This window comes from Elgaria multicarinata, chromosome 2, assembly GCF_023053635.1.
Source record: "Elgaria multicarinata webbii isolate HBS135686 ecotype San Diego chromosome 2, rElgMul1.1.pri, whole genome shotgun sequence".
In the NCBI taxonomy this organism is placed as follows: Eukaryota; Metazoa; Chordata; class Lepidosauria; order Squamata; family Anguidae; genus Elgaria; species Elgaria multicarinata.
The window spans coordinates 11783897-11811074 of NC_086172.1; the positions used below are offsets into that span (position 1 = coordinate 11783897).

The 27178-nt window shown below is 40.4% G+C and overlaps 1 protein-coding gene across 1 annotated transcript in view; it reads right to left on the bottom strand.

The window, feature by feature from the left end:
- Window positions 1-364: 364 nt before the first annotated feature.
- Window positions 365-27178, bottom strand: part of PPP3R1 (protein phosphatase 3 regulatory subunit B, alpha) — a 52288-nt gene continuing 25474 nt past the window's right edge. The window contains exons 2-6 of the mRNA XM_063116004.1: window positions 10607-10646; window positions 8395-8571; window positions 5799-5858; window positions 3292-3476; window positions 365-2446 (exon numbers count right to left, since the gene is read on the bottom strand). Of these exons, the coding sequence (XP_062972074.1) occupies window positions 2399-2446; window positions 3292-3476; window positions 5799-5858; window positions 8395-8571; window positions 10607-10646 (510 nt within the window). The 3' untranslated portion in view covers window positions 365-2398. The remainder of the gene's footprint in view (window positions 2447-3291; window positions 3477-5798; window positions 5859-8394; window positions 8572-10606; window positions 10647-27178) is intronic.

Consider the following 27178-nt stretch of genomic DNA (forward strand, 5'->3'; position numbering starts at 1 on the left):
GTAGTCCAAAGGATCACTGTGCTACGATCCACATAGTAGTCTGGGCAATGCAAATTAGGCCTGTTTGGTTAAAAAATGCAGACCAAATGCCAATGATTTTAAGATTTATTTGGCCCCAATATCAGCAAACTGAAATGTAAAGTTGATAACATCTGTCCATGCCACCTTCCTACTTGTTTCAGAAATAGTTATCCCTATGAATGTGAAATTGTTTGATGTAGTTATCATGGAGAAAAATAGTGAAATACTGCTGTACAGTATACGTAAACTAGAATCAACCATATTTTAACTAAAAAAACAGAAAAAATGATTTAGTTTTGAAGTTACTTGCCTGTTCTATAGAAACATAAACACAATACTATGGTAAAGTTCAAATATTTTATTTTTTATTCATACATTATGAAGGTTCCTATAGTTCCAACATTGTATGATGTAGCATGCAGAAGAAAATCTAAACATTCAAGATAACCCATTTTCCACACACAAACTAAAAAAAAAAGCTCATCCCCAATAAGAAAGAAATGTTAGCACTATTTTCTATAACGCCAGCCAGGATATGCACAAGCAATTAAGAAATAGAAAGCATTTGCTAAAATGTTTGTAACAAATACTTATGTACAAAAAATTCACAAAAGACTAGTTCCCCCTTGAAGCAGAGCACATGGCAGTTGACACTGGAACAGATACAACCACTGGCTGGGATTATAAGCCACGTACTGATCCAGAGGAAGAAAGTTACATGTAGTGGAGATTCTCTGTTTTAACATTTACCAAAGTTTGGCAACATTATCTTTATTAAAAATTATGCAAATCATGTAAACAAGAGGAACATTTCAAATCGATCTACATGCAAAACTTCATGTCATGCAAGGACACCAAGCACCTGGATTTCTCTCTCACAGACAGAGCCCATGATGTGCAGCACTCAGTTGAAGGAACAGCTATGGCAGGCAGGCAACTGATTTATAGTTCGTATAACCTGCCCTTTCCATTGCTGATTATAAAACCTTTTTAAATAGAAAAACTGCTATACAGGAAAGGGTGTACTATCCTAATAATCTAATGTATTTTCTTCTAGCCAATAGTACCACTGCAGAAAAGGAAAGGGATGATATAAAGTTGTATAACATGGCTCGCTACTTTTATATCACACGTATCAAGTTACTATCCATTACAAGTCATGATATGGACAAATCTAGAAAAAAAATTCTCCAAGTGAAGAACTGGAGAAAAACAAGAGGTATAAATTTAGATAATGTGAAGCTTTCCTCCTTCCCTATGGCATAGGTTAATGTTTCCCCTGTAATAATCCTATATACACATATATAAAATATTACCAGTTTTTCTATGCAACTAAACGCACAAGGGAAAACTATACGGTTGGAACATAACTTAATGGCAAGAGAGGTTTTATAGTCTCACTGTGCAAAGCGAATCCTACACAATTATCTGTTAAACCTAAATTCTTAAGCTAAGTGCTGAGAACAAAATGTAAATGTTTTCAACTGTTTTATCTGTATTTAATAGAACACAGCTGATATTTACTGGGGTATATTATGTGCAATCACATCCATTTAAGTAAGTGAAAGGATGAAATGGCCATAAGCATCTTGTAAATCCTATTTGCACGCAAGGACTAGTTCTTGGCATTAACATTAAATTACATTTTGTCATACTATTACATAGAATTCTATTGAAAGCTATCAAGCAAAGATGCAGTGCCTGGTAATATATCAACAGGTATATAAACAAACTTAAGTTTCCTGTCTTACAAAAAGGTTATTAAGGTAAATTAACAGGAAGCAATGCTATCTCAGCCAGTCAATATATAAATATCTGAAATAGTCACAGGAAAAAGGAAAGTTGACCTAACAACCATTTAAAACTTTACATTCTTCTACTATATATATATAAAACAGTGTGACATAAAAGTAAAGATGTATATCCATATATCGAACTGTTAATGTTCTGCTTGGCACTTGTACTCTAGTTTTGTTTCTGAATCAAGTATATTAAATTAAAGCCCACCTAGCTACTACATATAGAAAGCTACATATATATCTATATATAAATACACACATATATATATAGATAGATATTTTCTTGTTATAAAAGATGAGAAAAATAAATTAAAAAGCCAACCCCCTTCCCTTTCTCCACCACACTGATATGCTCTTTCCATCTTGCTGTCCTTCAGACTTTAAAGTGCTACACTTGAGTTATTGAGAGAATAAAAGTTCAATAACACTTAGTTGGCTTCATGAGGCTCATGTTGGAAAATGTGGCTTCACAGAGAAAAATACTTCCATTTAAATACACAGAGAGCGTTGCTGGACGTCTTGAGCAGATCTTCAGAGATGGAGAAGAAAGCAAAAGTGTTGGGTGGTGTCCTAAAGAGTCACACATCTACCACCATTTTTTTGTGGATATCTAAGCCTCCTACAACCTGAAATGTTGATTTAAGAATATTATGAGAGTTAAACTGACCGTAGAGCATCAGTTAGAGCAGGGGCCATTTGTGCAGCCCCCCTGTGCCCCCCCCCCCACCCATGCCATCCCCCCAAAAGTGCTGCGCTGGTGCAACAAGCTCCCGCCAGCCAGCACATCCAACAGCCCTTTGGTGAAACCCCAATGCTCCAGGGAAAGTGGGTGCTGGGATGACAACAACCCTCATCTCAAAAGCAGCTTCCCATCCCTGAGTCAGAACATCATTTTTAAATTGTTTATATTGTTGTTTAGAGAAGTAGACTCTTGCCTCAACAAACATCAAACTCCATAAATGGAGTCATCAGTCAAGGATAGAGCAAGACATCTGGACGAAGTGACGTAATTGACCTAGAATCCAGTCAAAACAACAGGAAGAATGGATTGCAGCCTTTCTTAGAGCCCACCTCGTCATCTCAAATTGCACTTTCAAATTTGTTTGTAGGGTTTTTGGAATAGTTTTAATCCTATGGTCACTGCAAAGTAGACACAGTAGAATACTTGGAAAGCCACAGTAGTGGCAAAAGGATAATTATGGGTGCATGAGGAGGGTGTAGAGAACTGCCAGGAGGCAGTGGAAACATCAGGCGAGTCAAAACAATGGACAAGAATTAAAGTAAGCAAGTTATCCTGTAAAGAACTTGACAAACGGCAAAGGAAAAGTTGAAAGAACGAGCAAAAACTAATTAGCAAGGTAAGCTAAACAGGTTATTTGATGGGAAATAACTGAACACTGAGTTCAAAGAGAAAAAAATAAAGGGAAAAAATGTGTGTATATATAAACACTTTGCTAAAAAATACACTTACAGCACAGAATTCCTCAAAGGATATTCTTCCATCACCATCTTTATCTGCATTTATTATGGTTTTGTCTACAATCTGCTGCAACTGAGTATCTTTGAGATTGTTCCCAACCATCATCTTCAGAACCTGAAACAGCTCCCCATTCGAGATATATCCATCTTTGTCCATGTCATAAATGCGAAACGCAACTGCAAGAAAAATTAAGGAAAGCTCAATAGCAAATATGAATTATGTTGAGATACATATTCTATTTGTAATGTCTTCTTGTCCAGTCCATACAATTTACTGACATTACAACAGCACTGCCTCAAATCTTTTCTGCTCACTTTCTTACTAACTGTCCTAAGACTGAGAGGGCTGATGATTTAGTAAGTTCTGAGCAGTTGAATGTTAATAAACATTCTTTGGCCACGTTCAGACAACACAATAGTCCATCATGTGTTAATAGTCAACACCACAGATGACTATTTAGGGGGTACTCCCAAGACGACATGATAATAGACATCCGTGGAGCTGACTATTAACACAGGGTTGAGTATTGCCCGGCCCCACTCCCTCTCCGCCCTCCCTACCGAATGGTGGCGCTGGTTCCATGAGAATCCCCCTTTGTGCCAGTTCCCCCCACCCCTGTCAGTACCTGTCAGTGGGTGGGGTGAACAAGCATGACGGGGGATTCGCATGGGACGTGTCATCCCTGCGTGGGGTACCACAACGCTTTTGCCACCGCCCACCCCTTTTCCACAAAGAACGTTCTTTGTGGAGAAGGCGCAGGTGGTGGCAGAAACATCTCCTGCCACTTGAGAGCAACAGAAGACGCCAGCCTCCCCCAACCTCATTCGCCACCATTTTGTGAATGAAGGCACGCCACCCCAAGATCCACAAGTGGCGAACAAGGGTGGGGCAGTGGAGGACGCTCTCCTGTCAGGAGAGCGTCCTCCACCACATCCTACTATTCATTTGTGGATCTTGGGATGGCGCACCGCGCTGTCCCCAGATCCACAAACGGTGAATGAGGGAGGGGCAGAGTAGGATGCTCTCCTGACAAGGGAGTGTCCTTGTCCACTCCGTTTCATTCACCAAAAAACATGGGGATGGGGAGGCGCAAGGATGCTGCCGCCATATTGACAGAAGGATATCTCTTGTGGTTTGACAAAGGGATGGAAGGAGCTCTCCTGCAGCTCTCTCGTGTAGGAGAGAGTGGCAGGAGAGCCCCTTCCATCCCCTCAGCCAGATATCCAAATGGGTGGACTAAAGGAACATGCATGTCCTTGGGAATACGTGAGCGCTGCCAATCATGGTGCCCCACCAAGGGATGGCATGTGCCAATCTCGGGAAGCACATAGGGAGCTGCTGATCGCAGCGCCCCACCCAGGGACGGCACAATTGGCAGTTCCCCAAGTGCTTCCCGGGATGGATAACATGCCTACAGAGCACCGCTGGGCAAGAACGGCAGGGGTTCCTACTGCTCTTGCCTCATGACTCTGTAGACAAGTGAAATATTCAACGGAACCCAACCCATGACACAATACCGTTGGTTATTGCCACTGGTTATTTTGGGAAAATAACCAACCATGGCATGGAAAAGGCTTGACAGACAACACAATAGTCAACGGTTGACTATTGCACTGTCCAAATCCAGTCAGTATGTCAGCAGCTGAGCCAATAGGTAGGTATACTTATTTCAATAATTGCAGCACAGTTACATTTATCACTTAGTGAAGTTCCAAAGACTGAAGACTGGCATCCTTTTGTATTATTTTGTTTGGAGAGATGAGAAATATTAGTAAAATCATTTTACTGCAAGTCTGTGGTGCAATTAAACATCTCATTTGTACTTCTATAAGATAAATTATCCTTAAATGCCCAAAGTTTATACTAAGCTGGCTTGACTTCACAAATAAGTGGTATGTTCCCAGACAACGTTAATAAAATTAAGGGTGAAGTCCTAATCCCCATTTAGCTGGACGTATGTTCCACTTATTATTTCGAACTGAACACTATAACATAATGTCTATTTTTCACATAGCCAACCAACATTCCAGGACTAAAACCAACCCAACAACATAGTGATCCTTTTCTAGGCCTGCTCTAAGACCAATTTATTGCATAAAAGAGATAAAAAGTATTTTGTGCTGTATTTCTTGGTAAAATACTTGATACCCTGTGAGCACAGTATTTCATCATGTAAAAAACACAAACAAGAGTTGGATTTCCTTATAGATGTCCTTCAAATCTAAAATACTCCTGAAGTCATTCTCAGCCATAAACATAGCAACTACTGCTGCAAAAGCCATATACTTTACCTCAAGACAGTATGAGAGATTACATATGGCAACCTTCCATTCCTCACATAATTGAAGATACCTGGGTTCAAGTTATTTTTAAGATCATAGCTGTTGCGATCATAGAACAGATCTCAAGTACAATTTCATTTGGGGTGGGTGGACAGAAAAATAAAACTTCCCAACTACAAATATTTTATTTAAAAGCCAGAAACATAAAATACTTACACCTCAACTTCTGTTCCTTGTCGCCCTTGACACTGAATTGGGAGACTCCTTCTATAAATTCTACAGAACATAGGCAAGAAGAGCATTTATAAAATATTTCACATATCCCAAAACACAATCGGTTAAATTATCTCCCTGTGAATTCAGTAATGTATGTCTAGCATTCTCCAGAAGCAAGTCTTAAATGCTGAATGTAGACTGACCGCTTAAGTAATATGTTTGTGTGCCACCCTGTGATGTCAGGCACTTTGCCAAGGTTCTGTTGGCTTCACAAGACTCATGAAAATTCCATCTTTTATTTAAGATTAAATGGTATAGTACTGGATCCAGATACCGGAACTCAGAAGGATGCAGATGGAAGCTGACTTTCCCACCCCATCCTCTTCCCAGCAGTTCCCAGAGCCTCCCAAAATGTTTCCTGGGTTGAGCTGGAAGATCTTGTGGCTCCACACAGGCGCAGAGCCCATATGTGTGATGCACAGAGACCATGAAGAAGAACCTATGTTCCGATATGCTACTCTTATAGCTCTTATTTCAACTATCATGGATGTCACCATCCATGATTATCACACCTCTATAACTGCAGGAGGGGGGGGGATTTTTTCCTGAACTCTACTTGTCCTCTACTAGTTATATTTGGATTTAGTAATGGACTGAGATGAGAATCAATAAACTAAAGCTCAGTAGCAGTAAGAGGAAAATACTTTCCTTTGGATTTTGGACATAAAGTATGGCCTGTTCTAGATGGGACTGCATTCCATCTTAAGGATCAAGTTCACAGCTTGGGGATGCAGTTTAGACGTCCAAGTGGCCACAGTGGCACAAAGGATCTTCCATTGGTTTAGGCTAGTGTGCCATCTGCAGCCTCTCCTAAACAGTAATGATCTGACTACAGTCATTCATGGTCTGGGAATGTCCTGTTTGGACTATTATAATACACTGTACATGCAGCTGCCTTTGAAGATAACCTGGGGACTACCATTAGTACAGAATATGACAGCTAGGTTAACTGGAACAGAGCATATAGAACACATTGTGCTAGCCTTGAAATGGTTGTACTGGCTCCTGGTACATTTCCAGGCACATTTCAAGGTGTTGCTTTTAATTTTCAAAACTCTAAATCATTTGGGACCAGGATGCCTCAAAGACACCTAACCTGACTATTAGGTTCTTTCCTTCTGCAATCCCAGCAGTATCTGAAGTGAGGGATGATCATGATAGGGCCTTTTTTTGTTGTAGCACCGCTACATCTTGAACTCATTCCACAGGGAAGCTTTCCTAATGCCAAGTTAAGACTTTAAAAAAATAAAATAACCAGGGTATTTTAGTTTGACTGATGGGTTTTATTTGGTTCTTCTGTTGATGGTATGTCATTTAAAACTTTCTATAAACTACTTGGTAGGTTGTTGGTTCCCCTTTCCTTGTTTGAATAAAATTATTTGTCTGGGAACTACTATTCAGTTATTCACGTACATGAAACTGCACTATTCCAATAAGTATATTCAGAATTTTATGTGTCTATCCCTGCAGTGACAAGCAATGCCCAGTAGAGATAACCACAGCCACAAAATGTTGGATCCTAAGGATTTAGGTCCAAGTTACCAATTGTGCATACTAGGATCAGCCTCTCTCCAGTTCGAGCTAAGGTTCTTTCAAGGAATAAATTTACAAAATTAGGGCACGATCTCGTCTAAGTAAAGTACCGTAAAGTCCTATTAAAAAGTGAAGAACATACTTTGAATTACTCCCATTGAAACAAATGAGACTGAGAAGTGCTGAACATTTGCTCAATATTTTTAAACAAGCCTAAACAATTTAAAGCCAAAAATAATTTTCAAATGGTTACTGGTAATTCATACCCTTATATCAAGTCCAACTTCTAACAGTTCACTCCTTTACATGCCTGCTCAGAAGCATGCTCCACTGAGTTCAATGCGACTTACTACTAGGTAAGTATAGGACTGCAACTCTAGTCATATGTTATAAGTGAAATAATCTTATATAATACTACCATTGTTTTTTATTGGTGAGTTCCCCATAACGTTGGAGAAAATATGATTTTCTGTCATAAATCTATGCACTTGGAAAATGGCAGGTCTTTCATCAAGCAACTGAGTAGTAGTATAAATATTCTGAGTAGTAATATAAATATTATAAAGTAACACAAAGAAGTACACATATTTTACATAAAATTGAAGCTACATATAACTGAAATTTCTCATCACTTGCATATATTTCAGTTTTCTAACAGTGTAGTAAGCTAACTTAATAAGCATTCCGTCTCTTTTCTAGCTCTTTGTATAAACCATTTCTTAAGCAGGATGCTAAATTATCACACATGATGAGGATGTATTACTTCAATGAAGGATAACTAATGTTATAACTGTAGATAAAAAAGAACAAACTAAAGGGCTGTATCCAACGTTGATCTAACAAGTAATTCATTTCAATGAATCCACTCCAACTAGGAATACACTGGATACAACCCAAACAGCCCACTTCCAGAGAAATCTTTCTAATTAGAGAGTCCAGGCAAGAATTCACTATTTTCAGTTGTTAAGAAATATTAATCTAATCAGAGAAAACTACTTCTTACCTTTGAAGTCTACCTCACCATTTCCATCTGTATCAAATATATCTATTACTCGTTGTACCAGTGGATTCTGTTGCAACTCAGGCAAAGACATGAACTCTTCCACACTCAAAGAGCCAGAGTTATCTAAATCAAGCTTTTTAAACCTCTTCCCCAATCGTTTGATCTCATCTGCATCAACTAAAAATGGGGTGGGGGGGAAGGGAAAGAATTAAAGAGAAAATATTATTTTTCAGAAATAATTCACTACACAATTTTCTAGTGCATTCTTGTAATGCACAAATATTTTTCAGGTATACAAATTACACTCTGTTTAAGAGTATATAGTAATTGCATATAGTTTTATACAAAATGATTGGCTATAAACAATTAAAATTGCTTACCTTTTTCACAGGACATGCCATGACACATTTAACCTTACTGCTCTCTATAACCTATTGTATGCTGTGCAAGTGTTCAAAGGACTGATAGTGCTTAGCTAATTCCAGTCACACAGCTACTATAGACAAGCCATATTAACATCTGTCATGTTTGATCATAGACTTTCTCTGCTAAGCCATAAATATTTATCTATGAAGGATTTTAAAGGAGTCAGCTAGGATGCATACAACAAAAAATTCACTGATTTAAATTTCTCATCAGTTTTAGTTCCTAGTGAAATCAAAGAGGTGTTGCTTAGATACTAGTTTTATAATACTGGACAGGGATTTCTAACAGTGGTTTGGAGTCTTATCCTTAGCGAACAGAAATCAACTGAATCTTTCTTGATGGCTGGGATATGTATTGGACCAGTTCACATGACACAATATTTATTTTTTATTTATTAAGACATTTGTATCCTGCCCAATTATCACTGGGATCTCAGGGTGGCGTACAGATAAAATCAGAACACTATAAACATGAATAATTTACAGTTAAAAATGTATTAAATCGTTAACAAATTAAAACCAGTAGAAATTTTTTTAAAGCAGTAAAACAATTAAAACTATGTGTAACCATGGAGGATCTAGCCCTCGAGGACTCTGATAAAAAGCCAAGTTTTAACTTGGCACCAAAATGAAGCCAGTGTCGGCGCCAGTCAGGCCTCCAAGGGGAGGGGCATTCCACAAGTGTGGTGCCACAACAGAGAAAGCCCTCTCCCACGTCCCACCATAATGTCACACATTGGTGGGACCCAGAGAAGGGCTCCTTCAACAGATCTCAAGTCTCAGGAAGGCATATATAGGGAAAGGCGCTCTCTTAAGTACCGAGGTCCCAAGCGATTTAGGACTGTGAATGTTATTGCCAACACCTTGAATTCTGACTGGAAGAATATAGGCAGCCAGTGCAATTCTTTTAAGACTGATCTTATCTGATCTTTATAAGATGTTCCAGTGAGCAGTCTAGCTGCTGCATTTTGCACTAGCTGCAACTTCTGAATTGTCTTCAAGGGCAGCCCCGTGTAGACTGCATTGCAGTGGTCTAATCAGAAAGTTACCAGCGCATGGACTACTGCGGCTAGGTTGTCCCTGTCCAGGAAAGGCCATAGCTGACACATCAGCTGAAGCTGACTCCAAGTACTCTGGGCCACAGAGTCCACCTGGGCCTCCTGTGAAAAGTATGGAACAAGCTACACACCTGCTCCTTCAGAGGGAGTGCAACCCCATCCAGAACAGGCCGATAGCCCACCGGGAGTTATTATTTAACCCACAGTGAGGCTGTAGCATTTGCAGCTGCCATTTTACATATCCAGCCCCTACTCGGGGATTGCTTTGGTGGGCAAACCCAGCAAACATGGGTCATGTAAGGATTAAACTATCCTCACGTAACTCTAGAACAGACCATTTCTTATCAGCTTCAATTTTCATATACATTCTTAATCTCACGTGGAGACAGATGTATTCTCAGGACTATGACTTTACAGGAGGTATCTGAATGACTAGTATTACATAATGTACCAGATTTATGAAGATTTTTTTTTGCAGAAAAAGCAGTGTGGGTACTTTTAATCACTGAATTAGTCTCTACTGTAAATACTCCTGGTGTTTGCAGTAAGGAGGCATATGAGAATTTAAACAGAGTTTTGTACAGGAGATAAGATATTCTATCAAATCATCATTTTTTACAAATATGAAATGATAAATGATGGAATGTTGAAGATATTACAATTCTCCAGTATAAAGTATTTAAATACACATTTTCCCTACTAAATTGTGTAATTAAAGTTTGAACTTACAGTGCGAACACATTTCCAGTGGGTAGCTTGCCTCATTTCCCTGAAATGAGAAAGCACATGTACGATGGAGTCTTTTTTAAGGCGTCATAACAAATTAAATCAATTTATACACACAATGTGTAAATGCAAGGTAGCTCAAAATGAAAAAGTGCATATCATACATGTTGAAACACGTTATTACTACATTTATATTACATCTTTAATTATACAGAATTGTTCAATTTGAGTGGCACACTTTTTAAATGTACTAGAAATACACAGGGCACCCAGATAAGTCTGGTAACAAAACAAAACAAACAAAAGGAAAGATGTAAACCTCTTAGGTGCTGAAAAATATTTTACTTATAGAATCATTTGACTAACTCCAAGTGTCAGATGCATTTCAAGCATGAACTCTTTCTCAAAAGGCAATGTTTGTTGGCCTTAAAGGTTCAGATTACTTGTGTGCTCTTGATTAGCTTGGGTCACTAGAAGATTTTTTTTTTTTTGGCTGGGTGGGGGGGGAGGAATCTGACCATGAAGTCATGAATTTCCAAGGTTCTACATCACATGGAGAGCTTCCACAGACAGCTCCCTTCTTCAGACATTTCGCCCTGAACATGAAGGCAACGAGAATGGGAATAGAGGGGGAATAAGCTCGCGTGCTCGTTCTTGCCTTCCCCCTCCTTGCGTGTTTTAACAGTTGGATTCCTCTAAGGAATCATAGAATAGTAGAGATGGAGGGGGGCTATAAGGCCATTGAGTCCAACCCCCTGCTCAATGCAGGAATCCACCCTAAAGCATACCTGACCGATGGTTGTCCAGCTGCCTCTTGCATGCCTCTAAGTGTGGGAGAGCCCACAACCTCCCTAGGTAACTGGTTCCATTGTCGTACTGCTCTAACAGTTAGGAAGTTTTTCCTGATGTCCAGCCAGAATCTGGGTTCCTGTAACTTGAGCCCATTATTCCGTGTCCTGCCCTCTGGAATGATCAAGAAGAAGGACTCTTCTTCTTTTTGGGAATAGGATATCTTTTTCTGGTATTTGTGAAAATGCTAGATCAATCTTCCAATGGACTATGGGTCCTTGGCATCTCCTGGTCTCCAATCTGCTAAGACAGATACCTTTTCATATAAGCAGAATCAACCTCTACACCATGCATTCCTCCCTTTTAAATACTATATGCCTTTTACCATAGCTCATATTCACTCATCCAGCACCTCCACTTTTTCCACTGGGATCACATTCTAACAATCCCTTAGCCCCTTTCAGGCATTCTGAAATTTAGTTACAACATGCAAGATGAGAAGGCAAGAACAAGCACACTAGGTCTCCACGGGATGTAGAACCCAGGAAATTCATGACTTCGCATTCAGTATCTCATTCATTCTCTAGCATACGTTTTCCTATGTCTCCATGAGTAAGCTTCTAATATCATCTAGTCACTTGACCTTTCACGCAGACAAAACTGTGCTTGAATTAAAAAAGTGAAAAATCTGCAAATTAATCCAGGATATATACCAAGAAAAGTTGAATTTTGCAATGTATATTAATTTAGCAAGTGAGAAGTATGCAAATATTTGTTTATGATGGATAATTCTGCTAGTCTTTCAGAAAGACATGGAACTATGCTTAAAGATGATATCTTCTTCAAACACTCACACACCCAAAGCCAAACTACATCTTCAGTTCATTTTTAATAACATACATATGCAGTGAAAATCCCAAAGCAATTTCTTCAAAGCACTTGTAGTAAACCTGCCCTTGATGCTGAAGCACCACACTCTAATAGGAATCTAAAATCTACTCTCATTCATACAACCCTAAACTCTAGAACACCATGGGCCTGTTCAGACAACATGCTAAGCCATGATGGTTAAGCATTTTGTCATGTGTAGGGTGTTTTCCCCAACCATGGTGGCTATATAACCATAGTTTAACCACCTTCACTAACCACACACTGCCGTCTTGATATTCCCCTTTCAATTTCATTTTTACCAGTTCCCTCATTTTAAAAAAGTTTCCTTTTTTGAAGTCAAATGTGACTATTTATTTAAAACATTTGCATCCCACCCTGTATCACTAGAATCTCAGGGCGGTGTACAGATAAAATCATACAATATAAAACAATAAATATACACAGCTAAAAACAAATTAAACCATGAATCAAGTTAAAACCAGTATATAATTTAAAAGCAGTAAAAACAATTAAACAGTTAAAACAACTTGGTGAATTGTTGGATTTCCTTGGAAATTTCTGAATTACATATAAATTAAATCTGATACATGATGGTCGCTATTTCCAATTGATTCAACACTGACATCTCACACGAGATCGTAGGATTAAGCGTAGGGTCTCCTTCCATCTGTTCTATGACCAACTGTTCTAGGGGACAGTTGATTAGGGCATCTTTGTGATCAGAGCACACATTTATCTAGTCTAGATGGAGGCAAGACCATTACTATGACTAACCTATACCCAAACTATTTAGAGCTGGAAAGGCCAATACTAGCACATTAAATTGGGTCCAGAAACATACTGGCAGCCAATTATAATATATGAGTCACATGAGCTGACTGAGCACCTAAAGTACCTGAGTGGCTGTATTTTGTACCAGTTGAAGTTTCCAAACAGCCTTTAAAGGGGGTCCCACATAGAATGCATTACAGTAATCCTGCCTGAATGCCATCTTCCCCAACCTGGTGCCATCTAAATGTTTTGGACAAACTCCCATCAGTCACTGCTAGCATGGTTAATGGTTAGTGCAAAGTGAAAAAAATTCTGCTGGCCATGCATTTGATCTAGCTAGTCTGTCCTGTATTATTTTGCTGCTTTTTAATTGATTTTGTGATTGTATTTTGTATAGTTTTTATATATATTATACTTATATGCCCATTTTTGTGTCTCATGATGTATACTGCCTTGTTTTTTGATGCAGGGTCTAAAGCTGAGATTTCCTGTTTATCCTCACAACTCCTGTAGGATTAGGTTAAACAATCACTATAGCTCATCCAAGGAAATCCAGCGACATTCCAAGGTGCCACTGATACCACTCCCAACAATATCCAATACACTACACTGGTTAAAACTCTTATGAACTACATGCACAAGCATACACACAGGATTCCTAGAAAAATTAAACTAGCAGTGTGTGTATGTCTGTTGCAGCTGAAATGTTATCTATGAAGATTTTCCTGGCACTTACAAAGCCTCTGTGCTTCTTCCCCTGTATTCAGAAATGTACAGGGGGCAATCTCAGTCTTGAAAAGAACACAGAGCTGATAGAGGAAGTGTGAGAGAGGTACACTCTCTCTCTCTCTCTTCAAGAGGCAGCTGGACAACCATCTGTCCGGGATGCTTTAGGGTGGATTCCTGCATTGAGCAGGGGGTTGGACTCGATGGCCTTGTAGGCCCCTTCCAGCTCTGCTATTCTATGATTCTATGATCCCTATGCTCTATGTACTTCCCCAGGTTGAGATTGCCACCTAAACTACTAGTCTCAGGATGGAATAGTACAAGAGGTAACAGAGGAAATGGCCAAAATTTTGCTCGTCCCACTCTCCTCTTTCAACTCTATGTACCATTTTAGGCTGAGACTGGCACCTGAGTAGTTGAGCAGAAAATGGGGATGACCAGAAGGGAAGCCCTCTCTGGGGGGTAGGGGGAATGTGAAGCAAAACAACTGGGAGTGGGAATGGGTGTTCTGTTGAAGTAGAAAACTGTCGTTTCAAAAAAGTGGTTTTTTTGTGGGGTGGTTGGTCCTCATACTCTCCCTCTGCCTTGTACTTGGGTACACTACTTGCCTCTCAGCCTCAACCGTACATGTCTGTAAGAAATCCAGCACACATACTCTATCAGTGAGTTATAGATATTTCTAGAATTTTTTTGATAAAGTTATTAACTAGGCCATCGAAGACACATAATTCCACACTCATTTGTTAGCCTTCAAGAGCTTTGCTTGCATATTTCAACCCTTTCATCTTTAATTCCTAACTCTTCCTGCTAGTTGACCACTTGTTCAGTTAAGACTGGAGTAAAATCAGCCCTTCATTTTGAGACACAACCAAGTGGTTAAAATGGCCTAATTCAAAATGAACTTTAAGCACTGCCTTCTCTCTCTCCAGATTGCACACTGAACTTTCACTGCTGAGAGAAAATGAAGGTTCTTACTATTCTTCAAACATGGATGATAGTGGAAATATTACCATTTGCTTTAATTTGGGTATTTATATATTCGAACATTTGCTTTTTCAATATTTAAATGCAGGATCAAGTAATTGATAGTACATCTATTTACGTTTTGCTTTGAAAACTTGATTTTTAGATGAATCAAAGCTATATAAAGTGGATTACCTTAAAAGCATTGCTGGCTTTCCAGTTGAATAATTTTATTTTCTTCACTATTTATAAGCTGTTAGTTTGGAGAAACCAAGTATTTATTAGCCAGAAAAAGAAAATACATCTTACTAGTCTTAAGTTAAAAAACCAGAAAAATGCACAGCTAATCCATGCACATATCCACTCAATTTTTCTTAATTTCAGAGAATTCAAGTTAGACTTTTGAAACAAAGATGAATTAGGAGACCTCAAGCAGTGAAGTTTTTCTGACCTGACATGGAAAGGCTGTTATTAAGATCACTGAAAACCAGATGACAGAAAGAGAGGTCTACAGCTGACAGACACTTAACCTGGGGAGCAGTTGTCTATGACTCACTAACTATTTATAGTCACGAAAAGGAATCAACTTAAGACTTGGCTGTAATGCACAGATCTAACCAAGCAGTAGACCTCAGGAATGGAGGCATCAGAGTTTAAATCAGTTGTGTCTTTGAAGAAGATGCACAATATATTTAAGCATTTAAATATATTTATTTGCAACACAAAACTTAGCTTTCCTCTGAACCATTATGTCCCATTTCAAGAAGGACAGGTTGCTTACCTGTAACTGTGGTTCTTCGAGTGGTCATCTGTGCAGTCACACATATGGGCTCTGCGCCTGCGCGAAGCCCCGCTTCGGGAATCTTCTATAGCTAAAAGGCATTTTGGGCGGGAACCCCTCCCCCTCTACTGCGCATATGCAGAGGGGTTCCCGCCCAGATTCCCTCAGTTCTTCTGAGACCCTGAGGCCTCGTCTGAGGAATTTCAACACCTTCAGGTGTACCTAAAAGACACTACTTGATAAATGATTAGTAATAATTGTTGGACACCAAGAGGGGAGCCAGGTGGGTGGGTTGTGTGACTGCACAGATGACCACTCGAAGAACCACAGTTACAGGTAAGCAACCTGTCCTTCTTCTTCGTGGTCTCTGTGCATCACACATATGGGCGACTAGCAAGCTTTTACTCACCGGAGGAGGGTTGGTGTCCTTAGGCAAATAGTGATGACAAAACTGCTCTGCCAAAAGAGCAGTCAGCTCTTGACCTGACGTCCAGCTTGTAATGTGACACGAACGTCATAGGTCGGGCCCATGTCGCTGCCTTGCATATTTCTGGGATGGTAATACCACGATGAAAGGCAGATGACGTAGAGATAGCTCTGGTGGAATGCCCCTTGATCGATTTTGGGGGTTCCAGCTTTTGTAGCTGATATGACAGGGTTATACACTGAACTAGCCAAGCAGAGAGTCTTTGCGATGACACAGCCTGTCCTTTTTTAACCCCTGCATGACAAATAAATAAACGTTGTGTTTTCCGGAATGAGGAGGTACGATCCCTGTAAAAAGCAAGAGCTCTTCTCACATCTAGTGAGTGGAGAGTTTTTTCCAATGTAGTGGTTGGAGATTGGAAGAACGCTGGTAGGATAATGTCTTGATTAACATGAAAAGGTGACACAACCTTTGGTAGGAACTGGATGTCAGGACGGAGCACCACCTTGTCAAGGTGGAAAACAAGGTATGGCTCATCAATTCTTAGGGCACAGAGCTCGCTCGCTCTTCTCGCCGAAGTTATCGCTACTAGGAAAATGACTTTTAATGTAAGAAGGCGTAGATCAGTGGTTGCCAAAGGCTCAAACGGTGGTCTCGATAGTGCATGCAGTACCACTGATAGGCTCCAGGAAGGAGAAAATGTCCTTACAGGTGGGTTTAAGTTTAATACACCCTTCAAAAACTGTTTGAGTGTCGGGTGTGAAAATACTTTAAAACCTTCAACGCAATCGTGAAAAAAAGAGATTGCTGCTATGTAAACCTTTAATGAAGTAACCTTCAGACCCCTGTCAACTAACTGTAACAAAAAAGACAGGACCTGATGAATGGAACAAGATTTGGGGGGAAACTTATTTTCTAGTGCGAAGGAACTGAATGCAGCCCACTTCCTGTTGTAATTTAGTCTCGTGGATGGTTTTAATGCTGCGTCTAACACCCCCTGAATCCTGGCCATGTCAGCATTCAGTATTGGGGAAGTAACCTCCACGCTGTCATGTGGAGTGTATGTATGTCCGGATGGAGGATTTGGCCCCTGTGTTGAGAGAGTAGATCCTTCCTCGTTGGCAGGCTCCAGTAAAGGCCTTGAGATCGGTTCAGTAGCGTTGCGAACCAATTCTGCCTGGGCCACCAAGGCGTCAGAATTATGCAATTCGCATTGTCCTGCACAATCTTGGCCAATATTCTCGTTATGAGAGGAAAGGGTGGGAACATATAGAGGAGAGAATGGTTCCATTTGTAGAGGAATGCATCCCCTAATGACTTCTTCCCTATCCCTGCCCTGCTGCAGAAGAGTTTGCAGATTGCATTGTGTTGCGTGGCAAATAGGTCTATTTGTGGTCTCCCCCAGGTTCGAAAGATTTGTTCGATGATCGTGGGATGAATACTCCACTCGTGAACAAGCGACGCATGTCTGCTGAGGTCGTCCGCTAACTGATTGTCTATCCCTGCGATGTGAACTGCAGTTAAGGATACTTGACGTCGGGTGCACCCTTCCCAGATGTGCATGGTGAGTTTTATTAGAGGGGGTGATTTGGTTCCCCCTTGTTTGTTGAGATAGAATACTGTTGTTGTATTGTCGGATATTACTTGTATATGTTTGTGGATTATGTGATTTTCGAATGCTACGAGGGCTTTCTGTACTGCCAAGAGTTCGAGGTAGTTTATATGTCTTTTCTTTTCCTTCGATGTCCATGAGCCCTGTACTTGCAGAGAGTCGAGATGTGCTCCCCAACCGTTCGGTGAAGCGTCTGTTGTGATCGCTACAGTCGGAGAGGGGGGCTGGAAGGGTACTCCCTCTGTCAGGTTGTGAAGGCTTTCCCACCACTTCAAAGACTTGATGACATTTGGTGGTATAGATAGTATAGTCCTCCTTGCGTTTCTTAAGGGATTGAAGTTTTTGATGAACCACATTTGCAAGGTTCTCATCTTTAGTTTTGCGAGGGAAAGCACCATGGTGGTTGACGCCATTAGCCCCAGCAATCTCTGCACTGTGTGAGCTGTTACGATTTGTTGTTTCCTTACCCGATTTGTTAGGGTTGCTATGGAAGTCGCTCTTTCTATGGGTAAGTATGCTCTGGTGGTGGTGGAGTCTAGGATCGCTCCTATATATTTTATTCTTTTGGTTGGGGAGAGAACTGATTTTTCTGTATTTATTAGTAGGCCTAGTTGGCTTAATAGGTCCTGAATGAAGGAGATGTGGTATTGGAGGGTACGTTTCGATTCCGCTACTACCAGCCAGTCGTCTATATAGGGGTGAACTTGAATCCCCCACTTTCTGAGGTGGGCGCACACCACGGCAATGCACTTCGTGAATACTCTCGGTGCTGTCGATAAGCCGAAGGGCAGCACGCGATATTGGAAGGCTCGGTCTCCGATGATGAAGCGGAGGAACCGTTGACTGTCTGGGTGGATTGCTATGTGGAAGTACGCATCCTTTAAGTCGATGGATGCGAACCATGAACGTTTCGTTAGGAGTGGTAGTATATTTGGGAGGGAGACCATCCGAAATTTTCTCGGTGTGATGTAATAATTTACGTCCCTTAGGTCCAAAATGGGGCGAATTCCTCCATCGCTCTTCGGTACTGTGAAGTACCGGGAGTAGAAACCTTGGTGCAGTTGTTCTCTTGGCACCGGTTCTATGGCTCCCTTTTGTATCAACGATTGAACTTCCTTTCGTAAGGGGATCGATGGTATAGTTCTTCGTAGATGACCTGTTGGTGGTACGGAATCGAATTCTATATTGTAACCCTTCTCGACTATCGAGAGAACCCAGTTGTCTGTTGTTATTTTCAACCAGGTGTCGAACGCTATCGATAGACGGTTGCCGAAGGGGGCGATGGTGTTGTGTACAAACATCAAGTCAAAGGCGCCGGTTTCGTTGGTAGTCCTGCTTACGGCGTTGGAACTTGGACTTAGATGCAGGGAGTTGTCTTCGTCCCTGTTGTGTAGGTGGGAATTGTCTCTGTTGTAGCCTGTCGGCCTGATATCGTGGTGTTCTGTTATCAGGTCTAAACCATTTTCTTGGTTTAAAGAATTGGTTTTGTTGTCCTACCCCAATTCCCATTTTTCTGGCAGTCGTTCTTGCTTTCTGCACAGTGTCCATTGCCTCATCAGTAGTAGAATTAAAGAGGCCTGATCCGTCGAATGGGAGACTTTCAATGCGTGTTCTGGCCTCTTGGGATAGACCCGCCGATCTCAACCAGGCATGTCTACGCAATGCCACTGCTCCCACCATTGCTTTTGCTCCGCAATCAGATTGATGTTTGGCTGTCGCTATCTGCTGACGAGCCATCCGAGTTGCCTCAGCATGGAATATACGTGCTAATTCCCTCTGATCATCTCCCAGATTTTCACAGAGGGACATCATCTTTTCCCACAAGAAAAGCTGGTACCTTGACATCGTCGCCTGATAGTTAGCTATCTTAAGGCTTAGGGCTGCTGTGGAGTAAGCTCTACGACCCATTAGGTCAAGCCGCCTTCCTTCCTTATCAACTGGTGCTGTATGAGTCCTCTGCGAATGTCCTTGCGCCGACTCAACGATAATCGAATTAGGTTGAGGATGCGTGAACAAAAATTGTGCATCTTTTTCCAACACTCTATACATGTTGTCAAGCCTTTTCGAAGAAGGTTGAAGTGCCGCGGGGTCTTTCCAATGCTCTTTCACTGACTTTGCTAATGTAGAGAGAAAAGGAATGGCTATTGGTGTAGTGGCCTCAGTATAGATGGCCTCAAACACCATGTCGGTAGGTTTTTCGAATGCTTGTCTTGTGTCAATGCCCAAGGATTGAGCCATCCTTTGGATTACGTCGGCAAAATGTCCTAGGCCGTCCGAAGGAGAGACCGCACCTTGTGCCTCAACTATGGAGTCAGGCGAGGGTATTGAAGGGGCCGGAGATGGAGCCGGTGTTGAATCTGAGCAATAGTCCTCTACAGAGTGGTCCGACGATTGAACTTGAATAGTTTGAATATCGAACTGTTGATTATCGAGGGTTACCGTTTCAGTAGGACGAAGCGGACTTCGTATGGTTCTGTTTTTCGTTGGTAACCGGTTTGAGCCTAAATTTGCTGCAGGCTCAAGTGCAGATACCGTAGTCGATGGTCGATGTCGAGGGGATGATCGACGGTATCGATCCTCTAATTCCCCCAGGTCTGCATAACTGTAGGTATGGCTAGGAGGCAAGGACCATTGAGACTCCCTTTCCCAGTCCCTCAAGGGGGATCTGGAACGGCGTCTATCTTTGTAGTAGCGGGTGTGTTCACGATATCGAGAATCAAATGACTGTACAGATTCTGGTGACCGATATCGACTCGATGGTCGATTACGATCCTGTGATCTACGATGTTCGGAAGCCGGCAGATCAATAGGCAACTGTGTTGGTTGATGAGGGTGGTCTCTACTGCGCACAGAGGACGCATCCCTTATTTCCCCTTCCGACAGCGAGGCTACGGTTACGGGGTCGATTGTCGAAGGCGGCTGCCTTGGTGTAAGTACGGTTACAGGGTCGGCTGTCGAGGACGGTTGTCTAGGTATAGTTTGTGTCATCGATGCTGATGATGGTAGAGGAGGATCTGTTGAAGTCAATGGTCTTTTTTCGATATCGTGTCTTTTTTCGATATCGTGTCTTCTTTCGACATCGTGTCGGTGAAGTTTAGACTTCTTCTTAGTCTTTGATTTGTCGGACGATTTCGGCGTTCTGACCTTCTTTGCCAGTTTTTTTGCTACATGGGCAGCAAGTGAGCGTCCTGGCGTGGCAGGCGCGTCTTGTCGGGGCCAGTCAGCTCGACTTACAGTCGGCTGGACGGGAGCTGGAGGCACGGATGGCTGTTCTTGTGCCATGGCTGGTTTATCTACCGCCCTGAGTGCCCTTTCCCACAGCTCAGCCCGTAGTTTGTCTGCTCTGTGACGTCTTGTGAGCTTTGAAAATGCCTGGCAGTAGGGACAACTATCCACCTTGTGCCCTTCTCCAAGGCAAATTACACAAAAATTGTGCCCATCGGACGGGGGCAGCTTCGTGCCGCAACGGCCACACTTTTTAAACGGGGCCTTGGGGCCCATGCGGGCGAATGAGGAAAAAACAAGGTGAAGAGAAAAGTTTTTCTAACTACAATATATATATTTTTTTTTTTTTTTTTTTTAGGAAAAGATATATAGGAAGAAGGAGAGAGTTGAGAGAAAAATAAAGGTAAGCCTTAGCTATTTGTTTGTTTGTTTGTTTGTTTAAGAGAGTTCCCGACGAGGCTGTCGCTGAGACGGTCGAAGAAGAACTGAGGGAATCTGGGCGGGAACCCCTCTGCATATGCGCAGTAGAGGGGGAGGGGTTCCCGCCCAAAATGCCTTTTAGCTATAGAAGATTCCCGAAGCGGGGCTTCGCGCAGGCGCAGAGCCCATATGTGTGATGCACAGAGACCACGAAGAAGAATAATGCATACTGAGACCTACGTATCGCTAGACCTATGCAGTCCAAGAACTTTTTGATAGCCTTGGCACATCTAAAAAGATCAAGGATTCAGGATCCATTGGTCCATTTATAAAGCAATCAGGGGAAGAAAAGAACAAATTAACAATGAGAAGATATTAATATCAGTCTAAATAGGTTCCTATGTGCAACCCAGAAATAACTGAAAACTGAAGTTTAGGCTGGATGGCTGTTGTCATGATCACAATACCTGCTTGGCCAACCTTTGTTAACAAGCAATGCCAGAGACCGGTGAGCTTATGGACAAGTACCAAAGACATGTTTTGCTGAAGCACTAAGTAACTACATGGAAAGTTATGTGGGCTACCAAACAGTTCTATAGGGTTGATTCCAGAAATGTTCTCCTGCATGCATAAGTCTACAATTTGTAGAATTGCATTTCCTGTGTTCTTTCCCCCCACATCCAGCCCGAATGCATGCCCTCCAAATCTGCTCCAGAGAGTCCCCCAAGTGTCTGAAGCAGATTTGGAGAGCATGAAGAGAGGGCAGAGTGGAGGGGAGGACACGAGAAATCCTATTCCACAAGTGGTAGCCTTCTGCATGAAGAATAACATTTCTTGATCCAACCTGATATGTGCTGCCACAAATAACCCAAGGGGTGAATGAAGCTATACAGTCAACTAGCTCTCCATTAGACAGCTATACTCTCTCATCATGACTTGATATAAATTCAATGGCTCTCCTCAATATGGAGTGAGTTGCAAGGCAGTCTCAATCTGTTCAAAGGACAAACCACTCCTTCATACGATCAAGCAAATGAGGTGCTTTGCCACAAGTGGATCATCTGCAAGGTAGGGAGGGCAATACTGGGCATGAAGGGTTCATATACAATTGGTAAACTGTGCTTCCTCACTATTAAAGTGCTACACATTGTCTTTCACTCTTTCTACATCAATGCAGCTAGCTAGCAGACTTGATAAACCTGGCTATTACACCCAAGTTGTATTACCTAAAATTCATCTCAAATTATGCTACTATACTGCATTTATCTTTATTTCTGCTCTCTGTCTTACAAGGGAGCTGTGAATCCTGATTAGTACTAAAGACAGATGCAAGTACTGCTGGGTTTTATATTTTCAAGGGCAGGAAGGGGGAGAAAACAGGCTCCTCCTACTTTGCTTCAACTTGTGATCTTTTGTAATAGGCACAAACTCACTCACAGCATCCTGAATCTCCACTGTGATACTGTAGCAGGATTTTTGCCATGCCCTCCAATAGCAAAACTTTATCTCTTTTTTAAAAAAAGCATTGACCCTGAGGACATGTTGTATGAAATCCAAGAAGCTAGCTTACTGCTTTATTAGTACTATTTAGGAATCGAAGACATTATATTGTTGCTACTTGGATTTTCTTTTCTAATGGACTAATATGACTACCCACATTAATTTTTGCTAATAAAATTATAGAGAAGGGTGGTAGGAAAGAAAAGTATAGGAAGACACAATGGACTGTAGAAGGAAGATTATATATACTTCTTAGAGAGGGGTGTATTAAGCTGTAGGAATGAGAGAGATCAATGAACCAGGGGGGAATGTGGAATTGGGTAGAAAATTTAATGCATGGAGACGGGCAGCTTTGAAAAACAGGTTGTGTTATATGTAGAATTTTCTTTTTTTATTATTGTTTTATCAAAATTAGGAAAAGATGGTACCCTGCTCAGATTACACCAAGGGAAGCAGAAGCAGTTGATCAGGTACTTAATGGGAACTTTGGTTTTCCAGACCAACTGGATGAGTTACCAGTGTTGAGTGTCTACTATACTAATTCTGACTGAGGGCAGAAATAAGACCTACAGTAAAACTACACTTTGTCCTTCTTGGACTCAAAACTTGGCAGAGCGAAAGGAAGTGCCAAAAAGTCAACACAGGAAGGATGCAAGATAAAGCTCTGCCCAACTTCCAAGTATCTTTGCAGCAAAGTATGACTTCCAACATCCAAAGTATAAGCACGTGTTTACATGTGTTTCACCTTCAAAATAATTTTAACTGTACTTTGTACATCCTCCATATTCCAAACATAGTTGTGAATGGAGATTGATTTGTGGGTTAGTAAGAAAAAAAACTATCACTACACTCAAAGCAGACGTATAATCTAGCAACTCAATTCTTAAAATTGAAATCAGTATCCTTTGCAGCTTTTGGACATTCCAACCAATTCAAATTTTAAACCCTCAAGAAATGTAGTGTCTTACACAAAGGGCCTGTTCAGACAACATGCTAAACCATGGTACGGCCGTTAACAATTTTGCAGTAAATAGTTACGAAGCATGGTTAAACTGTGGTTATGTAACCATCATGGGTAGGAATGGTTCACATGACACACTAAGCCATGTTTAGCTCAAAATGCTTTATCACCATGGTTTAAGCATGTCATCTGAACAGAGTCACATTAAATAAATTAATGTGGCATGCAAATAATTATCTACAGCTAAGGGCTAAGTAGGATTTTCCTACCAATTATTGCTTCACAGAGATCTGGAAATATTAGTACTTGCCAGAGAGAAAAGGAAGTGCTGCTAGCAGAGATGCGAGGTGATTTTTATTTATTTTTCAAAAATGGGAATTTTTCCAGTGTGTTATTTTTCTGTGGAAAAAAACTCAGCTCATAAGTTCATTAGTAAAAATGAATGTATACCAATTGCAAATACAATATTAGGCAAGGTTGGCAGTTTCAAAGTTGTAATGAGTGTTTTAGCAAGTATATGAGAGAAGACATATATATCATTGAAATACATCTGTATCTCAGAGAAAAACTGAAGATGCTTGGATAACGTTCATGGAGGGTGCTGAACTCTGCTGAAACAGAGTGGCTGTCAGCAATATCATGCACATTTCTTCGGGTTGCTAAAATTAATGAGTCAACAGTTTTTAGTACCTTTGGTGGGGGGTTTCCTCAAATTTAATCAATGTAAGAGAAGCATATGATACTATTGTTTTTAAATTTTTACAAGTATTCCAATAAACATTTCTCCATAGCATAACATTTAGATCAGCTTAAGTGTACTTTATTTGTTCCCTCTCAAATATTTCAAGGCAAATACTTGTGTTGAGACATCATTATTATTATTATTATTATTATCTTCATCATCATCATCAACAACAACAACAACCTTTTTCGTGAACTGCCCAGGGAGCTTCGGCTGTTGGGCGGTATAGAAATGCAATAAATAATAATAATAACAACAACCTTTTAAAAGCTTTGTTTACTAAATACCAGTAAAATAACTTGATAAATTCTCTCGAGGGCAGGAGTGGGCAACCTGTGGAACTCCAGATGTTTTGGTCTATGGTTCCCATCAACTCTAACCAGCATAGCTAATGGTGAGGGATCATGGGAGTTGTAGGTCAAAACTTCTGGAGACCCACAAGCTTCCCACATGTGCCTAGAGCATCAGAACATTTTCTGGAGATAAACTCAAACTTATGGAAATGAATTTAATTTGCACAGGAAAAAGATACAAACTGAAAAGTTTCCTATGCAAGCAGAATTTTTTTCAATTCACATATTTCCAGAAACCCTACATCACTGGCTGCTACTGCCAAAAACCCAACATCAGAAGGATGTAAGATTAATTTTCACCCAACTTTCAAGTATCCTGGTAATTCTAGTTATGAAAATTAAGAGGAGATTTACTTCTAGACTCTGATTATTTCTTGCTGGCCAAAATGAAAACAAGGAAAAGTTTGACTCAAATGCAAAGTCACACTTTTTTTTTAGTGTGGATTCACAATTCACTTTCCTTTGCAATTAAAGGACTTCTGCAAATTAAAGGCAGGTGAACTATTAGCAGACTACGAACAGCATGCACAAGTGCCACTAGCAGTTTGCTCTCTCTTTGAAATCAAAAGTCTTGAATTTATTCACATTTTAGATATTTTAAACATTATGAGATAATCTCCCATCAATAGGACGATTTTAGTTGCCTCAATTCACAAGAGCTCTTAAAACTTTTTAAAAATATTTGGCTTTGATTTATTTGGCATTTAGTATTCCACTGTGTCAGAGCCAAAAAGCCAAAAGTCTCTGTTCTCATGCCAAAAGGATATAAGATTATCTGTACCTGTGACAATGTACCATAAAGACAAGAACCATGCCAATTCTATTTAAAGTGAAACGGAATGAAGTCAATATTTAGTGTTTTAAGTTAAGTTGTGCTCTTTGGAAGTGATTTTGAGAATGATTATCATAGATTTAGACACTATGAACCAACTAAAAGGAAGAATAAACTACTACAATTTCCTTTGTCTTTTTTTAAATCTTCAGTTCTTTGAAGTGCTTGAGGAGCTATATTTTAGGTTGCCATTTCCCTCCCTGACACAGCTGTTATGCCAACGCAACAATAAGAACTTCAGTAGGCAGGGCTTTTTTTTCCTACCACTGCATCTCTGCAACAAGAATTGGTGTGGAGATGCCAGTCAATTTCTCTCTATTTCACTGGAACTCTGCCAGAAGACACACAGGAACTCTGCCAAACAAAAAGGTAGCAATCCTAATTGTGTCACATGCTACTGAAGAGACTAAACATTTAACTGATAATACTGGTGGGTGAATGAGGATGATTAAAAATAAAACACAAATTTCTTTCAAACTTTCCCCATGTATTACAGATTACAAGATGTTTGTCTCTTTTGTTCTCTGAATCATCTCCAGTCTGTATACTATTTTAAAATATGATTGAAGTTGGCTAGATTCTAACTCTGGTCTGATCAATGGCGACTTAGAATAGTACTTTAACAAATATTACTATTTATTAATTTTACAATTGAACTGGAGGTTCATTTTTGGTTTTTAATTGTATTTTTATTGAAGTTATTGTAACACACTTGGAGAACTTATTTGGGTCAAAATGTGGGATATGAAATTGAAAAATTAGGTCTACAAGTCTGACTCTGAAATACAGAAAACAGACATCTGCATGCAGACCTAATGAAAATATTTCTTCTGCAACAGAAGAAATTTCAGTGGTGGCCCCTCAATTATGGAATGATCTCCCTGACGAGGCTCGCCTGGCGCCAACATTGTTATCTTTTCGGCGCCAGGTCAAGACTTTTCTCTTCTCCCAGGCATTTAACAGCATATGCTGAGTTTTTTAACTGACCCCAGAATAGTTGTTTTAAATGGATATTGTCTGTTTTTGTTTGTATTTTATGCTTTTTATGGTTTTAAATTTTGGTTATTTCTTTTTAATGTTCACTGTTTTTAACTTTTGTAAACCACCCAGAGAACTTCAGCTATGGGGTGGTATATAACTGTAAATAAATAAATAAATAAATAAATTCTGTAATATTCTGAACAGCTAATTTAGTGTAACAAAGACCAAAATGTCTTTCCAGTGCTTGTTACTTGCAAGTTTATCTCAGCTCTCTACAAGGCAGCAAAGTTTACATACTGGAAGCCGAAGAGTCAACAAGCCCCACGCAAATCCAAATTCAACCCTATTTATGTCAATAGATAACATGCTTCTCCCAATTCTTCCTGAACTCGCTACAATTCAGATGTACTTTTTGCTCAGCTAGCTAGCTACAATCAACTCAAAGCCTTACTTTCAGTCTTTGTTCTCAATGCATCCCTCTGTTTGCAAGAAGCTCAAACTAAATTCACCTTCCCTACCGCAGAAGTAGGGATGTATGAGAATTTCATTTCCATTCATAAACACAAACAGAAGCACATTTTCTATGAAAATGTTTGCAAAT